The sequence below is a fragment of the Syngnathoides biaculeatus genome, chromosome 18, assembly GCF_019802595.1.
Source record: "Syngnathoides biaculeatus isolate LvHL_M chromosome 18, ASM1980259v1, whole genome shotgun sequence".
In the NCBI taxonomy this organism is placed as follows: Eukaryota; Metazoa; Chordata; class Actinopteri; order Syngnathiformes; family Syngnathidae; genus Syngnathoides; species Syngnathoides biaculeatus.
Window position 1 is genome coordinate 14518064 of NC_084657.1, and position 21168 is coordinate 14539231.

Consider the following 21168-nt stretch of genomic DNA (forward strand, 5'->3'; position numbering starts at 1 on the left):
GACGCGCCTTTGTCTGTCGACAAAGAGGAGTGGGACAGGCACGCCGCAGCACACAAGGCCGGAGAATGTCACTGTGATGCCTCCCCTGTCATCAGGCCGCTTCTCGAGCGAGCGAGTGGCGGAACCGCAGATTTGTCGCCGCGCGGGATGAAAATCCATTCGGACGCACAGGCTCGCACTTGTCTCTCTCACTTGTAAATTGATCTGGCCCCGCTGGATGAAGAAAAGCCGCGACGATCAAGTGGCGCTTGTGTTAGTTGCGGGTCCACGGCTACGAAATGAACTCGAGTCTTGACCAAAAATATTGATTTTTCAAATGCGAGAGCTTCACCCTTTTGCCTTTTCTCAGAACCTTCTGAAACAGGTCCAGATATTGATTCTGATACAGAGCCCACGTCAGCCAGCTGGTAAAGCAGTTCCTCACAGTTCTGAGGACCTGGGTTTGAACCCGGCCCCACCTGTGTGGAATTTGCATGTTCTCCCCGTTGCCTGTGTGGGTTTTCTCCGGGCACTCCGGTTTCCTCCCACATCCCAAAAACATGCGACATTAATCGGACACTCTAAATTGCCCCTAGGTGTGATTGCGAGTGTGGCTGTTTGTCTCGATGTGCCCTGTGATTGGCTGGCAACTACTTCATGGTGTACCCCGCCTCCTGCCTGTTCCAGCACTCCCCGCGACACTTGTGAGGATAGGCAGCTAGGAAAATTGACGGCTGGATGGATACTGCTTTGTGATTCGTGTTATATGCAGCGGTGGCATTCCTAGTACACAGATGACGGGTTAAAAGAACTGCCTACTTTGTGTGTACCCCCTGCGACCCTTGTGAGGTTAAGCGGCAAAGAAAATTGATGGATGGATGGATGGATGGACGGAGTAGTATCTCACCCCCCTGTCCTGGGATCGCTGTCTGGTCCCTTAATAGGGACCCGTTTGCAAATTTTGTAAAGCCGCAGACCACTGAACTCCACCACCATGATGAAGTGAAAGGGATCTATTTTAATGTATCCATCACATCTTCCGAGCCGCTTATCCTCACAAGGGTCGCAGGAGACTCAGCCTGAACTGGTTGCCAGCCAAGTGCAGGGCGCTTAGAAAGAAAAGTGCATTCGCACTCTCACTTACACTCACTGGCAATTTAGTGTCTTCACTTAAGCTACCAAGCAGGTTTTCGGGATGTGGGACGAAACCGGAGTGCCCGGAGAAAATCCACGCAGAGATGGGGAAAACGTGCAAACTCCACACATGTGGGGTTTATTTAGTCATAGATTTAATCAATTTTTGACAGATAATAGATTAATAATATACTTATTTAATGTGGATTGCATAAATACATATTATGTATACATATAACATTTCATTTAGTGCGTGTGTGCTGGCATTATTGGCACTGACGCAGCTAACGCGCGCGTGCACGCGCATTTCTGGACCGGAGGACGCGCCCCACCGGCACCGAGTCGAACACGCATGCGCCGTCCGCGGCGGCCCAGCGGCCCACCGCAGCCAGGGGGCGTCAACATGGCGCTGTTGGACGGACGCTCGCGTCGACCTCACTGACTGACAAGAGAGCGAGAACGAGAACGAGAGAGCGAGAACGAGAGAGACTCACACGGCTGAGAGGAGAGAGAGAGAGAGAGAGAGGGAGAGAGAGAGAGAGAGCCGCCAACCTCCCCAAGCGTATGAAGCCGAGCACGGTGCGAGGGCGCCCGCGTCGCTTGTGAACGTTCGTCCGCTTTCAGTGCGGTACGGTGGATGTGCTTGTCTCCTCCTCCCCCCACCGCCGCCGCCGCCGAGCCTCAGCCTGTAGGGCAGGTGCGAGACGCCCGTTCCCGTCCTCTCCTCCGAAGAGAGGGCCGGGAAAAATGTCGAGCGAGAAGCCGCTTTTAACACCACCGGGCTCGGCTTGCTCGCTGGCGGCCGCCGACTCCTCCTCACCATCACCGCCACCACCATCGACCGGACCGCCGCCGCTGCCTCTTCCGGGGGACAGGATGCCGTCGTCGGCGACCGGCTCCGTGGTGCTACCGGCCGGCGTCATCAACCCCGCCGTCCCCATCAGGAATATCCAGATGAAATTCGCCGTGCTGGTGGGCCTCATTCAGGTCGGCGAGGTGACCAACCGGGACATCGTGGAGACCGTTCTCAACCTGGTGAGTGGACCACCCCCGCCCCGTTCTCCATCACACACACTGACTCCTCCATGTTTTATTTGACGCCACATGCTTCTTCTTTGAAGCGATGATGTCATTTGTTTGTTCTTCTCTGTAGCGGCTCGAACGCCGAAATGTGAATTTTAATGGCTGAAGTCAGCTTGTGTCCCCTCCCTCCTCGTCCTCATCATCATCAGGAGCGGCCATTGTTGACTTAATGGCGCCGATAAAAGAAAAAGCCCCCCCCCCCCTCATTTTTGATGCCTGATGCAGGTGGTGTCAAAATGGCACCAAGGTGGACAAAGGCCCACTTAGCATGATGCTATCCATCGTTATGCATCCATTGTGAATGAAGAGGGTCATAAGGTTTCTGGGTGGGGGCGGGGAGGGGGGGGGTCGGCTTGCACAAGGGCCCATCAATGCAAAAGTGAAGGCAAGGGGGGGGGGCATATAGATACACGTACCCCTTTTTAGTTTGTGCGTTGTTTTAAGGCAAGTCCTCACCCGTTTTAATCCAGTTTTTTTTGTGGGGTTACGGAACAAGCAATGGATGATAAACCATGCCACGCTCCTACACCCCCCCCCCCCACCTTCCACACATGCCTCATCCATGCATGTGAGTGGCCATGTTGTTTTTATCTCAAGAGCTGACCTCAGAGCAGTGGCGCTTCTTGGTTATTTTTTTTTGTTTGTTTGTTTTCATAGCCCCCACCGACACCACCACTGTGGCCTATTTAAGTGAAGGACAGCCAGCAAAACAGCTGGACTCTACCATTCTACCATTCTGCGAGCGTTGATTATTCTCTCTTCCCAGGTAGAACCACGACCCCCACCCCCCACCCCCTCCCTACCACTACCAAAAAAAAAAAAAAAAAAAAGAACACCGCAAAGGCTAATCTAAAGCCCCGGTCTGCCGGGCTGCAGCGTGCATTTAAAAGCAGGTGGAAAGGCGGAGGAGGAAGGGGACGACAGGGAGAAAGGGGGGTGTCTGAGGGAGGTGGGGGAGGATGAGGAGGTGGAAGGATGCTGCAGTGTGCCAGGGAATCATGCAGAGGAAGCGCAGGGACGAGGTCAGAGCTGCTGATTATGGATAGATGGGATACAAGTGCTTTAAAATGGCTGCTTAAAAAAAAAAAAGCACGCTAATGCTAAGTTTTTGTCCCACGTGACTGCAAAGTGTATTTTTATGATTGGTAGTATATAAATAGTAGGATTGGCTAGTTGCAAGCGACTACGCGGAAAAAGCTAATAGAGCCGCAGAGTTGTTGGATGCGCAGTTTTGTGGTATTAGCTTAATAAACACCCCCAATATTACACCCGGGCAGTCACTAGCTTAGTCATCATTGTGAAAGTACTCCGAAGCAGGGAAATTAACTCTTTTGTTTTGTGTCTTGTACTTTTTACACAGTCCAGTGACATAGTCTAGCTCTGTAGAAGAGGTGTGAAAGGGGAAAAACCTATATGGAAGATAGTGACGTGCCGTAACTAGGAAGTGCAAATTGGCAAAGTTCATAGCTAAAGCTGCAAAAATTTGCAGGTCACTTTTGTCCCTTCAGTTCATTGCAGGTACCATTCATACAGGGAAGCAACACGAGCAAACACGCTTTGATGAGTGGCGTGTAAGGGGTGGAAAAAAGCCTGCATGAATCTTACAGTACCAATGTTCATAACAAAAGTTGTGGAATGTACTTTTCACCTTGTTATCCAATTGTGTGTTGCTACTTTTCACACTTTCCAAAAAATGCAGGTTTGATGGACAGTGTGAAAGGGGAATAATAGTCAACACGACGTGCAAAAAAAGAAGCAGAAAGCTGCAAAGTTTTTAACTAATGCCACCGTTTTGCCTCTGAAGATTGGAATTGATATAAAGTTTATAAACAGATTATTTCTGGTTTAATATCATCTTAACTTTTCACAAAATGAAGCCAATACGAAGCAAAAGCTGTAGGAAAGACAGCTAAGATTGGCAGCGTGAAAGGGGATCAACCTGTATGAATGTTATAGATATGTGGACACACACACAAAAAAGTCCCGAATGATGAAGATAAAAGCCGTCCCCACCCAATTCCTGGCCGGTATCATTCACACAGTCCAGACACACTGGGAAAACAGCCTTGATGGGCAGCGTGAAATGGAAAAACCCCACATGAACATTGCTTATCAGCTAACATACAAAAGAAACTGGTAAATGACATCAAGTTCATAACATAAATTGTTGACTTGCCTTTGCACCCCTGTTTCTCTGTACCTTTCGCGCATCCGGGAAAATGGGAAAAGCCCGATTTGACAGGCAGCATGAAAAGGGGGGAAAAAAAACCTTACACAAAGTTGAAAGCTGTCCCTACTCCCTTCTTTGTCAGTATCTTTCACCTAGTTCAGCAACACTGGGGGAAGACAGCTTGGATTGACAGTGTGAAAGGGTAAAAAAACATGGACGGATGTTACCACCTTGCTAATGGAGAAAAGGAAGCGGGAAGCGACAATCTTTATAACTAAAGCAAAGAAAATCACGTTTGCACCCCCATTCCTTGTCTCTCTGTACCTTTCACACATCCACCGATACGGTAAAGGACAGCTTTATTGGTAGCATGAAAGGGGTGTAAAGTGACGTAAAATTCCAAACTTCAAATGGAAAATTTATGGAATACGCCATCAACTCATTTGTATTTTTCCAACAGGGGGAAGAAACATTTATTATAGACAGCGTGAAAGGGGCAGAAGCTGTACGAACCCTACGTATAACCGCCTATTTTGAAAATGCAATAGTCCAGAAATGAACACCACTTCTTTGTAAAGAAAACCTGGTGTTGTGCATCGGGTTGCAAATCACCCCATGGGGGGGGATTGTCCTATTCAATTAAAATAGCTGAAGACAAACGAGAAGGGGGGAAAAACCTCGGCGGATCCGCGAAAAATCCGTTATCCCCGCGACCGCACTCCCCACCACCATTGATTCCGTCACACCAGCCTAACTGATGGCCGGTCCGGCCGGATCGCATCCAATAGGCTCCCCGTCCAATGTTCCGCCAAGCAAGAACGAAGAAAACCAGTTGTCCATAACCCCCCACCCCCACCTCCATCCCCGTCCCCCTGCCCTAGACTCACACACACGCACTCTGCTATTACCGAGAGCATCACGGTAGTCATGGCAACACTGCTCTTAGAACATTCGCTAGCAGATGCTGGACCACCTGCTGCCTTCCTGCGCTTTCGCACTTAAGCTCCTCTCATTGCTTCTCATTCTAGACTCCGCAGTCTCCACTTCGCTGCAGCGCTGCATCGTTTTTTTTGTTGTTGTTGGATTTAAAAATTTTTTTTTTTTTTTTTTTACCCCCACCGAGCAGGCAGTTGAGCAGATTTTTCATTGCTGAAATACATTCCACAGTCTCTGTGCTGTGGACGTTGATCAGATTTATGCATCACTAATTGTCAAAAATAAGTCTTAAATTGTTGCTGTTGCCTAACCTCTGAACGTCGCTCTTTCTACTCCGCGGTCTCCGTTTTGATGCTCTGCTCTGTCCGGTTAAGAGGAGTGATTTGTTCACCGGCAGGAAGTTGAGCTGGTGTCTATTGTTTATCCAGATTATGCAGATTCCTAGTCCACATTGTGCTGTGGTGGCCCATTTTTTGTTGGTGTCCTTTATCTCCTCTTGGATAAAAAGACATGATTAGGTGCGCTTTTTTTCCTTCGGTTGGTGGTACAGCACACCACAATCTCGCCTTCTTTGCAGGGATCAGTTTTCTCTCTGCCCTCAGTCATCTGTTGGATAACACGAAGGAAGGAATCCTACATGCTGGATCCCATGGTGTTATACTCCACAGTCTCCAAATGGCTGCAGCGCTAAGATTTGTTGCTACCTTCGAGGTTTTTTTTTTTTTTTTTTTTTTTTTTTTTTTACCAAGTCGATCATGCATCCATAATTGAAGATTGTCGTTGCCAAAATAAGATCCATAGTCTCCACTTTGCTGCAGCACTCTGAATGCTCTCGAACAAAATGACAGGTATAAGACCTCACTGTCATGGCGCAATTTCCACTTTTCTTCAGTGAAGTTTTCTTGTTGCCCTCAGTCTCGTCTTGGATATAATTATTCAGTTGTTTATAGTAATTTCTCTCTTTGCCATTTGAATCTGCTGGGAAGCAACTCCTCCACTTGCCATAGAATCCAAAAAGGTACAGTCCTGTCCTTTTATGGCATGGTCCGGGCACCATGTTGTCATGAGCAAGGCTGGGCCACGGCCAAGAGGGGCGTGGCCCTGGTTTCAACTCTGACACCTGTCGCCGGTCACGGCTGTGTCACATGAGGCACTGTGATTAGACAATGTATTTAAGATGGAGTTTTTGCCAGCTCGTTGAGTATGCTTTTCCCGCATCCAGGGTTACCATTATAGCCCCGTCACGCTTTTGGTTATGCTCGTCAGTGGACTCCCAGTTATCGGACATTGTTTTCTGGTGTTTTGGATCCTGCCTTCTCGGACTGTGTTGTCGTGCACCACTTTCGTTGATACTAAAACCCACTGAACATCGTGTCCTCGTCTTGGAGTCCTGCATTTAGGCCGTGCCCGCGCTCCGTTGCGTTGTAACACCCGTGTTATGATATGTGTTGCCCTTCCCACGTGAAGTGATATTAAACATCAAACAGTAACAGTGCATATTTTTGGACACCAAAAAAATAAACTTCTTTGTGTCTTTGTTGCACATTTTTTACCCTCCAGCCTCGCAACTGCAGATGGCCCCTTCCTCTGAGTCTCATTATCCTTGTATACTCTCGCACCAAGCCAAGGTCGCACACACGCGCACCCACAAAAAAAAAAAAAAAAAAAAAAAAAATTGCTAAGTGAACACTTGAGTTCCAAGACCATGTCGTGTTATGATGGCAGAATTTTCAAGGATGAGAATTAGTTTGGATTTGGTATATTACAGGTGTAGAGACATTAAATATGATGTAAATGCAGTGGTGCCTAAAGATACGAGTGACACAATTTACACATTTTTGGAGATGTTTGGCATATACCGGCCGATTATTTGCTCTGCCTTGTGAGTTTAAACTTGACATACGAGCGCTGTATGGTCTTACTTGACAAAAATGTCCAGTTTGGGAGATTTAGTAAATAATCTTCATATATGGAGGCGTCGCAATGGTCACTGCTGCTCTCATCTGAAGGCCAAACTAATCATAACTGAAAAAAACTGAGATGTGTGTTTAAAAGAAGCTAACAGTAAACATCTATATGTTTTTAGCCTTTAAATGATGTCGATTTGAACACAAACAGTCCAGCAACACATGTCGACAGAACATAATGGTCACAGGCATGTATTTTTTTTATCCTCTGCAAAGAACGACTAATACTGTATTACTGCGGTACTGTGAAGCCGAGAGAGGAGCTGAGTCTGAATGAGCACCACAAACGTGTATAGCAGGAGGAAGTGTACTAAAATGTGATGAATTCTTCTTAATCATTTGCAGTTATGTCTTTAGCAAAGCAAAGCAAATTTATTTGTGTAGCACATTTTATACACAAGGTAACTCAATGAGCTTGACATGATTAAAGGCATTTGAAAACAAAGAGATAAAACATTGAAAACAGCATAAAAACAATAAAAATGACAAAAACAATGTTAAAAAAAAAGACAATTAAAACCGCATACACTGCAAGTAAAATGATCAAAAAGTGGATATATTCTAAAAAGCATGAGAAAAAAAACAAAGAGTTTTCCCACTTGGGGCTGACGTCACCTCTGTTGGCAACTTCTTCCATTTGTGTCCAGCATATTGGCTAAATCCTGCTTCACCATGTTTGCTTTGGACTCTGCGCTCCACTATTTGACCTGAGTCAGTCCATCTCAGAACTCGACTGGGTTTGTATTCCATAAGCATTTCTTGAATGTATTCAGGACCTAAATCATTTAGTGATTTTACAGACCAGTAACGGAACTTTCAAATCGATTCTAAAGCTGACTGCAAGCCAGTGCAAGGACTTTAGGATTAGAGTTATATGCTCTGACGGCTTTTGTTTTGTTTTGTTTTGGGGGTGGGGGGAGTCCAGTCAAAAGACCATTACAATAGTCAAGTCTACTTGAGATAAAAGCATGGATGAGCTTTTCCTGGTCTGCTTCACACACACAACACTTCACTGTAGATACATTCTTCAGATGGTAGAAAGCAGTTTTTGTGACTGATTTGATATGTTTGATTGTTGAAAGTCAGGTCGGAATCAATCAGAACACCGAGGTTTCGGACTTTGTCTTTGGTTTTTAAAGATAGAGAGTCCAGGTGTTTACTCACAGCAAATCTCTTTTCATTATTGCCAAAAACAATTGTCTCAGTTTTGTTGCGAATTAGTTGAAGGAAACTTAAAGAATTGGACCCAAGGGTAGCATATAGAGGCTGAACAGGAGAGGTCCAAGAACTGACCCTTGAGGGACCCCATAGATGTAAGGTACTGTAAGGTTTTATTAAATATTACATAATAGAGTGGTATTTTTCCTCATTAAAAACAAAAGCGTTGTCGGGGAGGCTGGAACCGATTAACGGTATTTGCATTCATTGCAATGGAGAAAGATGGTTTAAGAGTGTTTTGAGTTACGTGCGCGGTTAAGGAAGAATTTAAGCTTGCTTCTCTACATTAGAGGAGCATAGACGTGAAATATATCGAGGCCAAATAACTGTACAGCGTAACTCGGGCTAATCCTTCAACTAACAGCTACGCTAAGCTCTTTGTTCGTTCCCTTCGCGCCATTGTTTCCACATTATTGTATTCAAATGTATACAACGTGCGTGCGTGTATAAAAAGGCGGGGGGGGGGGCTTGCTTCTACGGTATGTGTGTGCGCGTCCTCAGCTTGTGTGCACGTGTGCGGTGGCACCCCTGCAGTGGAATGAAATTAAGTGTACGTGTACGCCTCACAATTGATCAATGGGAGTACAAAGCCATGCTTTACTGTCTTCCTGCAACTCCTGCGCTGCACATTGTCTCTTGTAACACACACACGCACACACACACTCCCACATCAGAAATTTTGCACTCACACACGCACACACACACACACCACACACACACACTCCTTTCCTCTTGCAACCCACATCATTGCCTGGCAGGGCTGATTTTAAATTCATGCTGGCCTAGTTCGCCTTTCTCCCTAGGCTCCACACACACACACCCACCCACCCACACACACACACACACACACATCTGCTTTTCCTTGAAGTATATCCTTAGTGTCATTATTCATCACGCTGCATACTGCTGTGTTGATGCTAATAAAGTGTGTGTGTGTGTGTGTGTGTGTGATGTCACTGACAATTAATCGCGTTTTCAAGTAAGCTACACACACACATTGGCCGACATGTTGGAGGCGCGAACATTGCAATAGCAGCAGGCCAGATTTACACGTTCTCTCCAGGAAATAGACTCCTCCCAGTGAATGCGTCGACGAACTTGCGTCCGACACACAAAAACGGGCGCGCATGCAGTAATGCGCGGTTGCGACGGAGTGCCGCGGAAGGTTAAACAAGGACAAAGCTGCAGTGGCATTTGGTACAACTTTTCATGTTCTGTCAACAAATCGGCGCATACATAATGGAAGCATTTCATAAACACATGATTTAAAATTGGTTAATTTTGTCAGTCATATGACTGATATATAATGTGATTTAACGTTTGTAGCAACAAAGTTCCATAATAGCTAAAAGATTGAGAATCGCTGAGTAAACTAATGTGATATTCTAATGATGCGAGTGTTATGGCACAACAATTATTTGGTACATTGGTGAGAATTAGATTCACCATTATAAATTTGTGTTATGTAACTGAAAAAAAATCAACAGAACCACGTGGCTTATTGAAACAAAGTAATGATGACTGACTAATTGTTAATGTTGCTCTGTACTGAACCAAAAAAAGGTTGTAGAAACACTTGGTTTCTTCAAAGAAAGCAACAATGTTTGGCTACAATTTTGTGAGTGGTTGTCAATGCGCTAATCGATGAATTATAGATAAAAAAAGATCCTCTGACGATATACGTTCTCTGGGAAGAAAGACGAACATTATGGAAGTAGATCAGTGCCACCAGGATTTGAATTTGAAATGTAAAGTGATCACATTTTCAATAGTTGCTACAATTCGCTGTCTGAAATTCAACCGGCTACAATTCGCTGTCTGAAATTCACCGTCTGTGCCACCGTTCGGAACACCCAGGCAATCGCAGCTACGCTTTCGCGGTCACGTGACGTCACGTACTAAGAAAGCGTTACTGCAATCGGCTAGGTGCTCGGTTCTGACCTGAAGTAACCCTGCCTGGTGGCACAGACGGTGAATTTTAGACAGCGAATTGTAGCCGGTTGAATTGTTAACATTGAAAAGTTACACTGAAATACAACTATTGAAAATATGATCACTTTACATTTCAAATTCAAATCCTGGTGGCACTAATCTACTTCCATATAACATTGTGTCTTACTGAGCATTCGTGACCGTCTCCTTCTTGTATATCCATGTCCCTGTGTTACACTGCCCCCGTGTGGCCAAGGCGTGCACACCAGAAGGAGCAACACAACAACCATCAAACTGAAGCAAAAACTTCCGACATAAACTATTTGTTTTTGCCACGTTTTCCAAACTATTATGTCTCTACCATTGTTGTAGTAGTTGCACGCAGCACATCCTCATAGCTCCTCTGCGGCACACAGCGAATAGACGCTTAAGCCCGTCAACCGCATCATGCCGACCCTTCGTTATCGACACAAATCACGTGTCATCTAATTTGCTGTGACGAGCCCAACGGGAAATATCCATCGCGATGATCTTAATTACAAACGTATTTGATGTTTCTTTTATGAAACTCACAGTGGAGACGGCACTTAAAACAAAACACTAACAATTATAGGTGTTTATCTTTTGATGTTTCACGTCGTGAACCGGAGCAAATAATGCTAAAAACGTACCATAGAAGGTTCAGGTTGTCCTTCGGAAGCAACCATTTTTAATCACCGTCATTGATAGAGTTAGCGCGGTGGAAGGTCGCCGCAGTTCCGCCAGGTTGCTGGCCGCTAATTGCCACGCATGCCACACGAACAACAAAGATGGATGGAGTCCCCCCCCCCCCCCATCAACAGCAGCGGTGACTCATCGTGTCAGCCCCGTCCCGCCTCCTCGCACCCCCTGGAGTGTACATAATGAAGCTAATGTTTACGTCCCCCGTGAGTGGTAGAACACGGTGATTCACTGGGAGACCAATCGTCACGGCCCACTTGTGTCGAGGACATCGAGCAAAGCAGTTGGATTGGATTTCATTTGGTTTAAATATAAACCACAAGACATATATTAAATACAGTGGAATCATGATGTTTACATACATTAACTATATATTTTTTTCTTTTTTTCCAGTCTTTAGTTAGCAAGTTTTTCAAATTTGCAATCTTTTTTTCCCCCTTATGCATTTCCATCACTGGTCTAACATGTTCACTTGTTGTTATTTGAGGCTAAAATCTACAGCTCTACATATTTGTTAATCAAAATGCCATTGATGCCTTTTATGAGTTATCACCTCTCTCTTGATTTGGAGCAGCATGTTACAATTGCGTCTTTGATCTTTTTTTTTGGGGGGGGCCAGCTCTTGAGTCCAGTCTGCTTTGATAATAAATACTTTTTTTTTTTTTCCAATTTTTGAAATGTGATGAAATAATTTGACAATCACAGTAAAACTAAATATCCAGATTGTATTTTTCATCTTTTTTCCTTACATCATTGATACCCTGGAATCAAATAAAATTGAATAGAACACTATTGAGCTTTATTGATAGTGTCACAGCGACAATGAAAATCACTTACGCGTCCCAATTTGTAGCATTGCGGTAAATGAAGAAGTAAACATAAACAGATGATCATAAAAAGACAAATACTTGTAGATTATCAGGAAATATTAGTATTCTCATTTCATACTATAATGATCGTTTGATAGGGTCTTGTGCTATTGTGATTTTTTTTTTTTTTTTTTGTGGTGTGTTATTGTGAAATAAGGCTTGCGTGATACTATCCTGTCGGATTATTCTGATCTTGTGACATCATCATCATCTGTTATTATTTGAGCATCTTGCCATTGTATTGCCGTGAAATTGTGCTATCCAGATATCATGATATCATGCTCTCGTTGTCGTGATATCACATTGTTACATTTTGATATTGTGATATCGTGCTGTCGTGGTGCAATGATGTCGTTCCATGGGCTATTATGTCACGCTGTGGATATCCATCCGTCCATCCATCCAACCATCCATTTTCCAAGCTACCGGTTACACGGTGGCGCAACTGGTTAGCGCGTTGGCCTCACAGTTCTGAGCACCGGTGTTCAAAAACCGGCCCTTGTCTGTGCGGGGTTTGCATGTTCTCCCCGCGCCTGCGTGGGTTTTCTCCGGGCACTCCGGTTTCCTCCAACATCCCAAAAACATGCCTTGATTGGAGACCCTAAATTGCCTTTCCGTGTTATTGTGACTGCGACTATTTGTCTCCATGTGCCCTGCGATTGGCTGGCAACCAGTTCAGGGTGTACCGTATCTCCTGCCTGAAGTTAGCTGAGATAGGCTTCAGGACTCTCACGACCCTTGTGAGGATAAGCGGCTTGGAAAATCGATGGATGGATATCATACTGCCATATTGTTGTGATATCATGCTATTGTGATTATAGTATTAATTGTGATATTGTGATCTGATGCTATTGTTACATTTAACTGTCCATAGCATAATACGCAACATATTACACGTTAATAATCAGACTGGCGTTTCTGGGATGTTGGTGTCCTCATGAATGGCGGCGGCATCTTTGTTTCCCGGAACAAGTCATGGAAAAAAACAAAAAAAAAAAACAAACCCAAAACCAAGTTCTTTGCTAAAGTGCTCGCGTCTGGCATGTCCCGAGGGCGTGTTGATGAGGCAACGCAGCGTAACCTGAAAGAGCTGACGTGAGAATAATTTGCGAGGATGCAGCGTCGAAACGGTAGCTCACGTGGCCGCCTTCGCATGGGCCGCTCTTCAAAGGCAAACGTCCGGGTTGCCTGGCGAAGCGACGGGCCCGCTGCACTGCATCACCTCTGCTTGTATAAATAGTACGTAGGCCTTGATGTCTCTTGTTTATACCTCGTGCGTCCAACAGTTCTACGGAAATCTCGCTGAAATGAATCATCCATTCTTGGAATCTTTAGAATTCTGGTTCTTAAACTTGCTGATGTGTCAAATATGTTTTTAGAGAAATGAAAGCAGTGGAGTTTTGTGTGGGAAGATTTTGCACGATGACCAGGCCTTTGGGACTTTTATCTCTGCTAAGCCGAAACGAACAGTGACGCAATGAATTTAGGCCCGACTTGTTGGCTGACTAAACGGGCTCATGTTGCAAACGTGTCATTTCGTAAAGAATAAAAGTTTGGTGATGGATGATTTTGTGTGACCAGGCCGTTTGTTTTTGTTTTTCCTCTCGTAGACCGACCGCAATGAGCAATAGTCTCATGTGGCAAGAGTGGCAATGCGGATCACACTCCTCAGCCTCCTTGGTAAGGTCTACTCGTGGGTACTTCCGTCGGGAAGTCGAGTCTCGGATTCAGGAGGAGCAATGTGGTTTTCGTCCTGGCCGTGGAACAGTGGACCAGCTCTACACCCTCGGCAGGATCCTCGAGGGTGCACGGGAGTTCGCCCAACCAGTCTACATGTGTGGACTTGGTGAAGGCATTCGACCGTGTCCCTCGGGGAGTCCTGTGGGGGGTTCTTCGGTACCGTACCCCCTGATACGAGCTGTTGGGTCCCTTGTACGACCGCTGTCAGAGTTATGTCCGCATTGCCGGGTATAAGTCGGAATCGTTTCCGGTGAGAGTTGGACTCTGCCAGGGCTGCCCTTTGTCACCGATTTTGTTCATAACTTTTATGGACAGAATTTCTAGGCGCAGCCGAGGCATAGAGGGTGTCCGGTTTGGTGGCCTCAGCATCGCATCTCTGTTCTTTGCAGATGATGTGGTTCTGTTGGCTTCATCAAGCCGTGATCTCCAGCTCTCATTGGAGCGATTCGCAGCTGAGTGTGAAGCGGCTGGGATGAGAATCAGCACTTCCAAATCCGAGACTATGGTCCTCAGTCGGAAAAGGGTGGCGTGCCCTCTCCAGGTCTGGAATGAGATCTTTCCCCAAGTGGAGGTGTTCAAGTATCTTGGGGTCTTGTTCACGAGTGTGGGAAGAATGGAGCGAGAGATCAAAAGACGGATCGGAGCAGTGTCTACAGTGATGCGGACTTTGCATCGGTCCGTTGCGGTCAAGACGGAGCTCCAAAGTCGAAAGGCGAAGCTCTCAATTTACCAGTCGAGCTGTGGGTCGTGACCGAAAGAACAAGATCCCGGATACAAGCGGCCGAAATGAGTTTCCTCCGCAGCGTGTCCGGGCTCTCCCTTAGAGATAGGATGAGAAGTCCGGTCATCCGGGAGGGGGTCAGTGTCGAGCCGCTAGTCCTCCGCATTGAGAGGAACCAGATCAGGTGGCTGCGGCATCTGATCCTGGACACCTCCCCCGGTGAGGTGTTCCGGGCATTTTCCACCTGAAAGAAACCCCGAAGATGACCCAGGACACGCTGGAGAGACTATGTCTCTCGGGTGGCTTGGGAACGCCTCGCGATCCCTCCGGAAGAGCCGGAAGAAGTGGCCGGGGAAAGGGAGGTCTGGGTATCCCTGCTGAAGCTACTTCCCCCGTGACCCGACCCAGAAAAGTGGTAGATAATGGATGAGTGGATGGAGTGGCAATGACATTAGGCATTGTGGATTTTTGTCCACTAGGTTGCATCAAGCGGAGGGTCCACTTAATTCAAGGCCGCCTAGTTTGTTGTCTTACTGGCTCCCGTATCAAATATGTAATGCAACCAGCACTAAGCGTGCAAAGCTGTGTGAGAAGGTTTTTAGGAATAAGCAGGCCTTGTGGATATTGGAAATTTTTCCTAGTTGGACAGCAACCAGCAGAGGCGCCTACGAGTTTGCTCCCCGAACAGGCTGCTGTAGCAAACATACAATTTGGCAATGATTGTGCGGAAAGATTAGAAATTACCAGGCGTAGTTATTTATTTTCCCTAGTAGGAAGCAACTATAACAGAGAGGGGCTGATGAATTGTGGCCCAACTAGTTAACTACCTAAAGGGGCTGCTGTGTCTCATGATGTCGGATTATTGCGCCGCTGATCCTCAGTCAGCGTTTGGCCGGCGGAACACTGCCTGCTATTGTTTCAGCACACACGCACATAAAAGTCCTATTGCGCAAAGGCACATAAAGGGCCGATCAGCGGGCAACACAAACAGATTAGCGTTGGTGAACTGGCAGCAGCCTGCTCTGAATTATGCCCGCGGGGCATTTCGGACAACCTTTCAACTCGTCGTTGGCTTTCGCGCAAAATTCTCGGCGTGCTTTGCCAGGATGCATCTGATGACATGACGGAGGCCATGCGGGAAGACTTGTTAAGGCTCTTTTGCTGAGCAGAGGATTTTGAAATGAGTAGTCGCCGATAGTTTGTCGCATCGGATTGCTGCCATTTATCCAGCCGGGTTTCACACAGAACCCAGCATAGTGAAACCTACGCTTGGTTTTGTGCGGCTTCTCTTCTTCAATACCTTAGCAGCAGCAATTTATTATCATTTCTACATGATTTTGGGGTGCTTTGTGTTAATGTTTTGTGTGGATACCATATTTCCAGTCAACAGTTCTTGATGGAAATATGTTTGAGCACACTGCCAACTACTGGCCTGGCATACTGATTGCATTGTCATCACATGAATGTATAACTGTTCGGTCGTGGCGGCACGGCGGGACAGCCGGAAAGCATTGACCTCACGTTCTGAGGACCCGGGTTCAATCCCTGCCCTCCATGTGTGGAGTTTGCATTTGCCCTCCCGGTTTTCTCCCACATCCCCAAAAACACGCAACATTAATTGAACACTCTAAATTGCCCCTAGGTGTGATTGTGAGTGCGGCTGTTTGTCTCAATGTGCCCTGCGATTGGCTGGCGACCAGTTCAGGGTGTGCCCCGCCTCCTGCCCGTTGACAGCTGGGATAGGCTGGGATAGCACTCCCGCGACCCTTGTGGGGATAAGGGGCTAAGTAAATGGATGGATAGTTCAGTCGTCTTAAACAACAACAGCTGCCTCAAGCCACTTTTCATATAAACAAGGCCTTACACACACAAACACTATTATGATAATGAAATTGAAATTATGATCTGTGGTCTTTCTGTCTTCCTGCTTCATACTCTGGAATATTTCTTTTTAATTTAAACTCACTCACAGTTGTCTAATTTCCTTGAGAAGGAGCCGTCTCCACTGACAAACTATGAAAATGTGAATGGGAGGGGGGAAAAAAATGGAAATTTATTCATGAGAAAGTTTTTGGTCGCTCGGAGCAAACACCCGCTTCCTAATTTCGTTCTATCAAATACAATTTTATATTTTTGTGCCTCGGAGGGAAGACACTCAAGTGAGGCGTCCATGTGGCAAAATAACCTCTTTCATACAGATTACAAAAAAAAATAAAATAAGGACCATAAAAGTGGTTCAACTTAGTCTAGTTAATTCTCCCTTCAATAATGCTAGAACATCAGAACACGGTTATTCTCTGTAATTTCGTGAATAGACGTAGAATGGCAACACATGGCCAGAAAAATAGTACTGACGAATAAAATCGAGTTCATCAATAAAACTGGTTCGCGTTTGGCCGAGTGTCTGCCCGGCTGCCAATCGAAGTCCGGAGGTCAGCACGAGTTCCGGGGGAAAAAATGTTGATTGTTTTGTCTCTCGACGGCGTGTGACACGGCTTAGCGTTTCTAAGCCGCTTGGGCCAATCAGGGAGAGCCTGGACATTTTCGACCGCATTGTAACGTCTGTGTTAGACATTGTTTGTGTGTGTGTGTGTGTGGTGTGTGTGTGTGTGTGTGTGTGTGACACGGAGACCATGAAAATGTTTGTTTTGGTGCAAGTGAATTTTATGAAACGTGTGTGATTGATTTCCCATGATGCATCAGCGAGTCCACAGAGGCCCACTGTGGGTTAACGATATGTTAAATTAAAAAAAAATAATAATAAAATACCTTATTAAACCTGTTTATGAGCTTTGTCTTTTGTTTGGCCTTCAAATTAGATCCCTTTTGGATCATCAACACCTTTAAGAGAATATTGGTCATAATTTTGACGTTTAGTACTGAGTTGTGCCTTGATGTTTTCTGTTACAGTGTTCAAAAAATTATTATTTTTTTTCAATCGAAAAGGCCAAAATAAGATGTAGCATAGTTTAAAACGTGACCAAAATTGCCACCTATTGTACACTGAAATTTTTGCTAAAATTCTGCAGGTTTTGTTAAAAATACCTGAAAATGTATTAATTTACCCTAAAACATTTTTTTTGTTAGGTTAGCCTTTATGTTGTGTTATTAAACCTGATCTAAAGCAGCCCAGGTAAGATAGTTTTGCTAAATTAGCCTAAATTTTTTACGGTGTACTGTGCTCACGGATAAGATAGGAGTCACCTATATAAAGTGTTTAAAAATGTGTTCAAATGATTTCATAGTTGGTTGTTTTCAAGCCGAAATACATCGCTTTTTGCAAAGTTGTCTAATCAAACGTGACTCAGCCTGATTAGCCAAGGTCAGGGGTGTCAAACTCATTTTTCTCGCGAGCCACATAGTGGTTCCGGTTTCCCCTCAGAGGGCCGTTATCATCTCATTGTATTTACATAATCAATTTATGATCTACTTTTGGGATCAGAAACCAATGGTAATGCGTTTTTCAACTATTGTATGTTTGGTAGCCCAAAAATGCTTGTAATATCTGAAGCATGACAATTTAAAATTTTTGTTCCAATTTTCGCAAGAAGAATTGAAATTGACACTGGATTTGACTTTGCGGGCCACACAAAATCATGTGGCGGGCCGGATCTGGCCCCCAGGCCTTGTGTTTGACACCTGTGGCCGAGGTAAAGCGGTTTTATTTTATTAGCCTAAAAACTTTAGCCTAAATTTCACGTGTATTTTGTTGTTTTTGTTGTTGTTGTTAAATCAGTGAAAAATGAAGCTTTTGAAATAAAGCTAATAGCAACATTGTATTGTGTGTGTGTGTGTGTGTGTGTATATATATATATATATATATATATATATATATATATATATATATATATATATATATATATAATTTAATCAAATGAAAGCTTCTTTGCTAAATTGGCACGAGCAGTTCTTCGGTTGCGTGGCTTCACCCTTTGACATCAGCCCCCTTCTATGCCTGTGGGGGGTTGGAGGGGAATTGTATCATGTTTATGCATTGCATATGCAAAGAAAGGCGGCAAATAGCTCATTTGTTATTGGGCTCATGCATAAAAACATCCACTCATGTTTGAATGATACAATCTGCAGGTTTCTCCTCGCCAGCTGCAATTAAGCACACGCCGACTCTCACTTGTACTCGAGGTCCAAATAGACGACGCAATTCTTCACGCCCGTGCTGCCTTCGGGAGCTTCCGAGCAGGGTCTGTTGTGTCATGTGAGCAAATCCTCTCGCCAGCATATGGGGGATAAACTTCCCGGCAGACCTTTAGCCCGACATATTTGCACAAATGATTGGAGTAGGATATGTGAGGAAAAACGTGTGGCTTTTACACAGGTTTTACATGCACTCATCATGAGTGTTGTAATAATTTTCACCATTTAATGATTTATTGATGATGTTCAACCATTAAACAAGATTTTTTTTGCACTCAACCAAAAATCAGCTTCTAAAACAGGGGTGTCAAACTCATTTTTCTCGCGGGCCACGTTGTCGTTCTTCTTTCCCTCAGAGGGGCCGTTACGAATGTGAAACAAAAATATTGAATCGTCTCATCAAATTTACATCATCAATATATGAACTAGTTTTGTAATCGGAAATCAAGGGTAATTTTTTTTTTTCAACTATTCATGTTTGGTAACACAAAAATGCTTGTAATATCTCAACTTCACCATTTATGATATATGACAATTTAAAACTTTGAATCGTGGAAATTAACACTGGATTTGGCTTGGCAGGCCACATAAAATCATGCGGTGGACCGGATCTGTCCCCGGGGCCTTGAGTTTGACACCCGCGCTTTAAAAAGATTTAAAAAATTTATTTAAATATACATTTTTCCTTGAGAGCTATACTGGCCTTTACAATTGTTCTGAGCTGAGCAGTGGTTGACAAATATTATAAACGACACCATAAAAAGTATTGGACACAAAATAATGCAATTTCTCTGAATGCTCAAATATGATAACTATATGTAAAACATCTGCATTAATTTGGAAATGCCATCAAAGAAAATGTGGATTACTGCAAATCGTGCTTTTTGGATCTGTAAAATAGTTTCCAATATGTCACAAATGAGCAGAACCCTTTTGAAGTGCTCCCAATTTGAATCTGTTGAGTAAGTAGTCGAAGGGTTAAATTTGACAAATGTCCCTTACGGTCTTATTATATATATATATATATATTTTTTTTTTTTTGACACAAGGAAAAATGTGAACAAAGTGTTATGACATTTTTCAAACGATGTCTCTATTCATAGCTACCGGCCCCACACAAACGCACGCGCGGATGAGATTCAGTAAAAGCGGGTGGGGGCATTGGGGGTCAATTGTTTCATTGCGTCTGCCATCTGTGGGCACAAGGACCCATGGGAAATACAGTTCGGCCTCCTCCCCCTCCCCCTGCGCGTTTTCATGTGTGAGTGTGTGTCATTCTTCATCATCATCATCTTCACCGGAGGACGAAGACGTGACACATCTGTTGCCTTTAACGCCGCAAACCCCCGCCGGTATCGTCCCAAATGACTTAATCATCCATTAAACTATTCAAACATACATTAATTGCGTCGTAATAATGTCTTTGTCTTCACATTTGTTGGGGCAGCATGTGGCGTTGTAATCCCAAGGTAAACAGTTCTGTTTGTTGTGCTCGCTGGGTAAATTTGTTTTTGTTTTTCTTTTCCACGACGGCCTGCCGTGGCGAATCTTTTTTTTTTTTTTTTTAATGTCATTGACCAAAACCTGTCGTGGAGTCCTGGGCTGATTCCTCACCTTTCTAAGGATCATTGATACCCACCCATATAGATTGACCGTCATGTTAAGCTTCTTCCATGTTCTAATGATTGCTCCAACGGTGGACTTTTTTCACCAAACTGCTTGGAAATTTTCACAGATCTTCTCAAGATCAGAAAGGTTTCTGGGCTGTCGCTGAGAAACACCAAGTTTCAGCTCCCTCCAAAGATTTTCTATTTGGTTTACGTCTGGAGACTGGCTAGGCCACATCAGAACCTTGATATGCTTCTTCTTGATTGTTCCAACAATGGACCTTTTTTCACCAAAGCTGCTTGGCAATTTCTCCGTAGCCCTTTCCAGCCGTGTGGAGTCGTACAATTTTTTGTCTCTGGTGTCTTTGGACAACTCTTTGGTCTTGGCTATGATACAAGTTTAAGTCTTACTGATTGTATGGTGCGGACAGGTGTCTTTATGCAGCTATTGACCTCACACAGGTGCATCTGAGTCAGGATAATACATGGAACGGAGGTGGACTTTTAAAGTCGGACTAGCAGGTCTTTGAGGGTCAGAATTCTAGCTGATAGACAGGTGTCCAAATACAAATAATCTTTTTAGATGATCTCTCTCACAGTGGACGTGCACCTACGATGAAAATTTCAGACCCCTCACTAATTTCTAAGTGGGAGAACTTGCAATATAGCAGGGTGTTCAAATACTTATTTTCTTCACTGTATGTGATTACATGTTAAACAATTTTTGACTGGGATCACGAATGGTAGCATTTTAATGATCAGCCTAAAGAACATCATTTTCAGGTAAGAAAAGCTACAACCAGGCCTCAACCCAAGGGCCAGTTTGAGTGCGTGCGTGTGTGTGTCGTCATGGCAAGCGTCAAGCTTCCTTTTGGACGTGCCATTGATGAGAAAAACCACATCAGCCTTCTGGCGAGCACTCGCCAGCGCCTCCCCCACT

The 21168-nt window shown here is 44.7% G+C and overlaps 1 protein-coding gene across 10 annotated transcripts in view; it reads left to right on the forward strand.

Annotated features, from left to right (window-relative positions):
- The first annotated feature begins 1276 nt into the window (after positions 1-1276).
- Positions 1277-21168, forward strand: part of nbeaa (neurobeachin a) — a 77670-nt gene continuing 57778 nt past the window's right edge. For 9 of the 10 annotated variants that reach the window (XM_061803161.1, XM_061803164.1, XM_061803163.1 and 6 more), the window contains exon 1: positions 1278-2148. In XM_061803161.1, coding sequence (XP_061659145.1) covers positions 1861-2148 — 288 coding nt within the window. In that variant the 5' untranslated portion in view covers positions 1278-1860. Of the gene's footprint in view, positions 2149-21168 lie in introns of all 10 variants that reach the window. The other variant, XM_061803170.1, reaches the window with a different exon arrangement.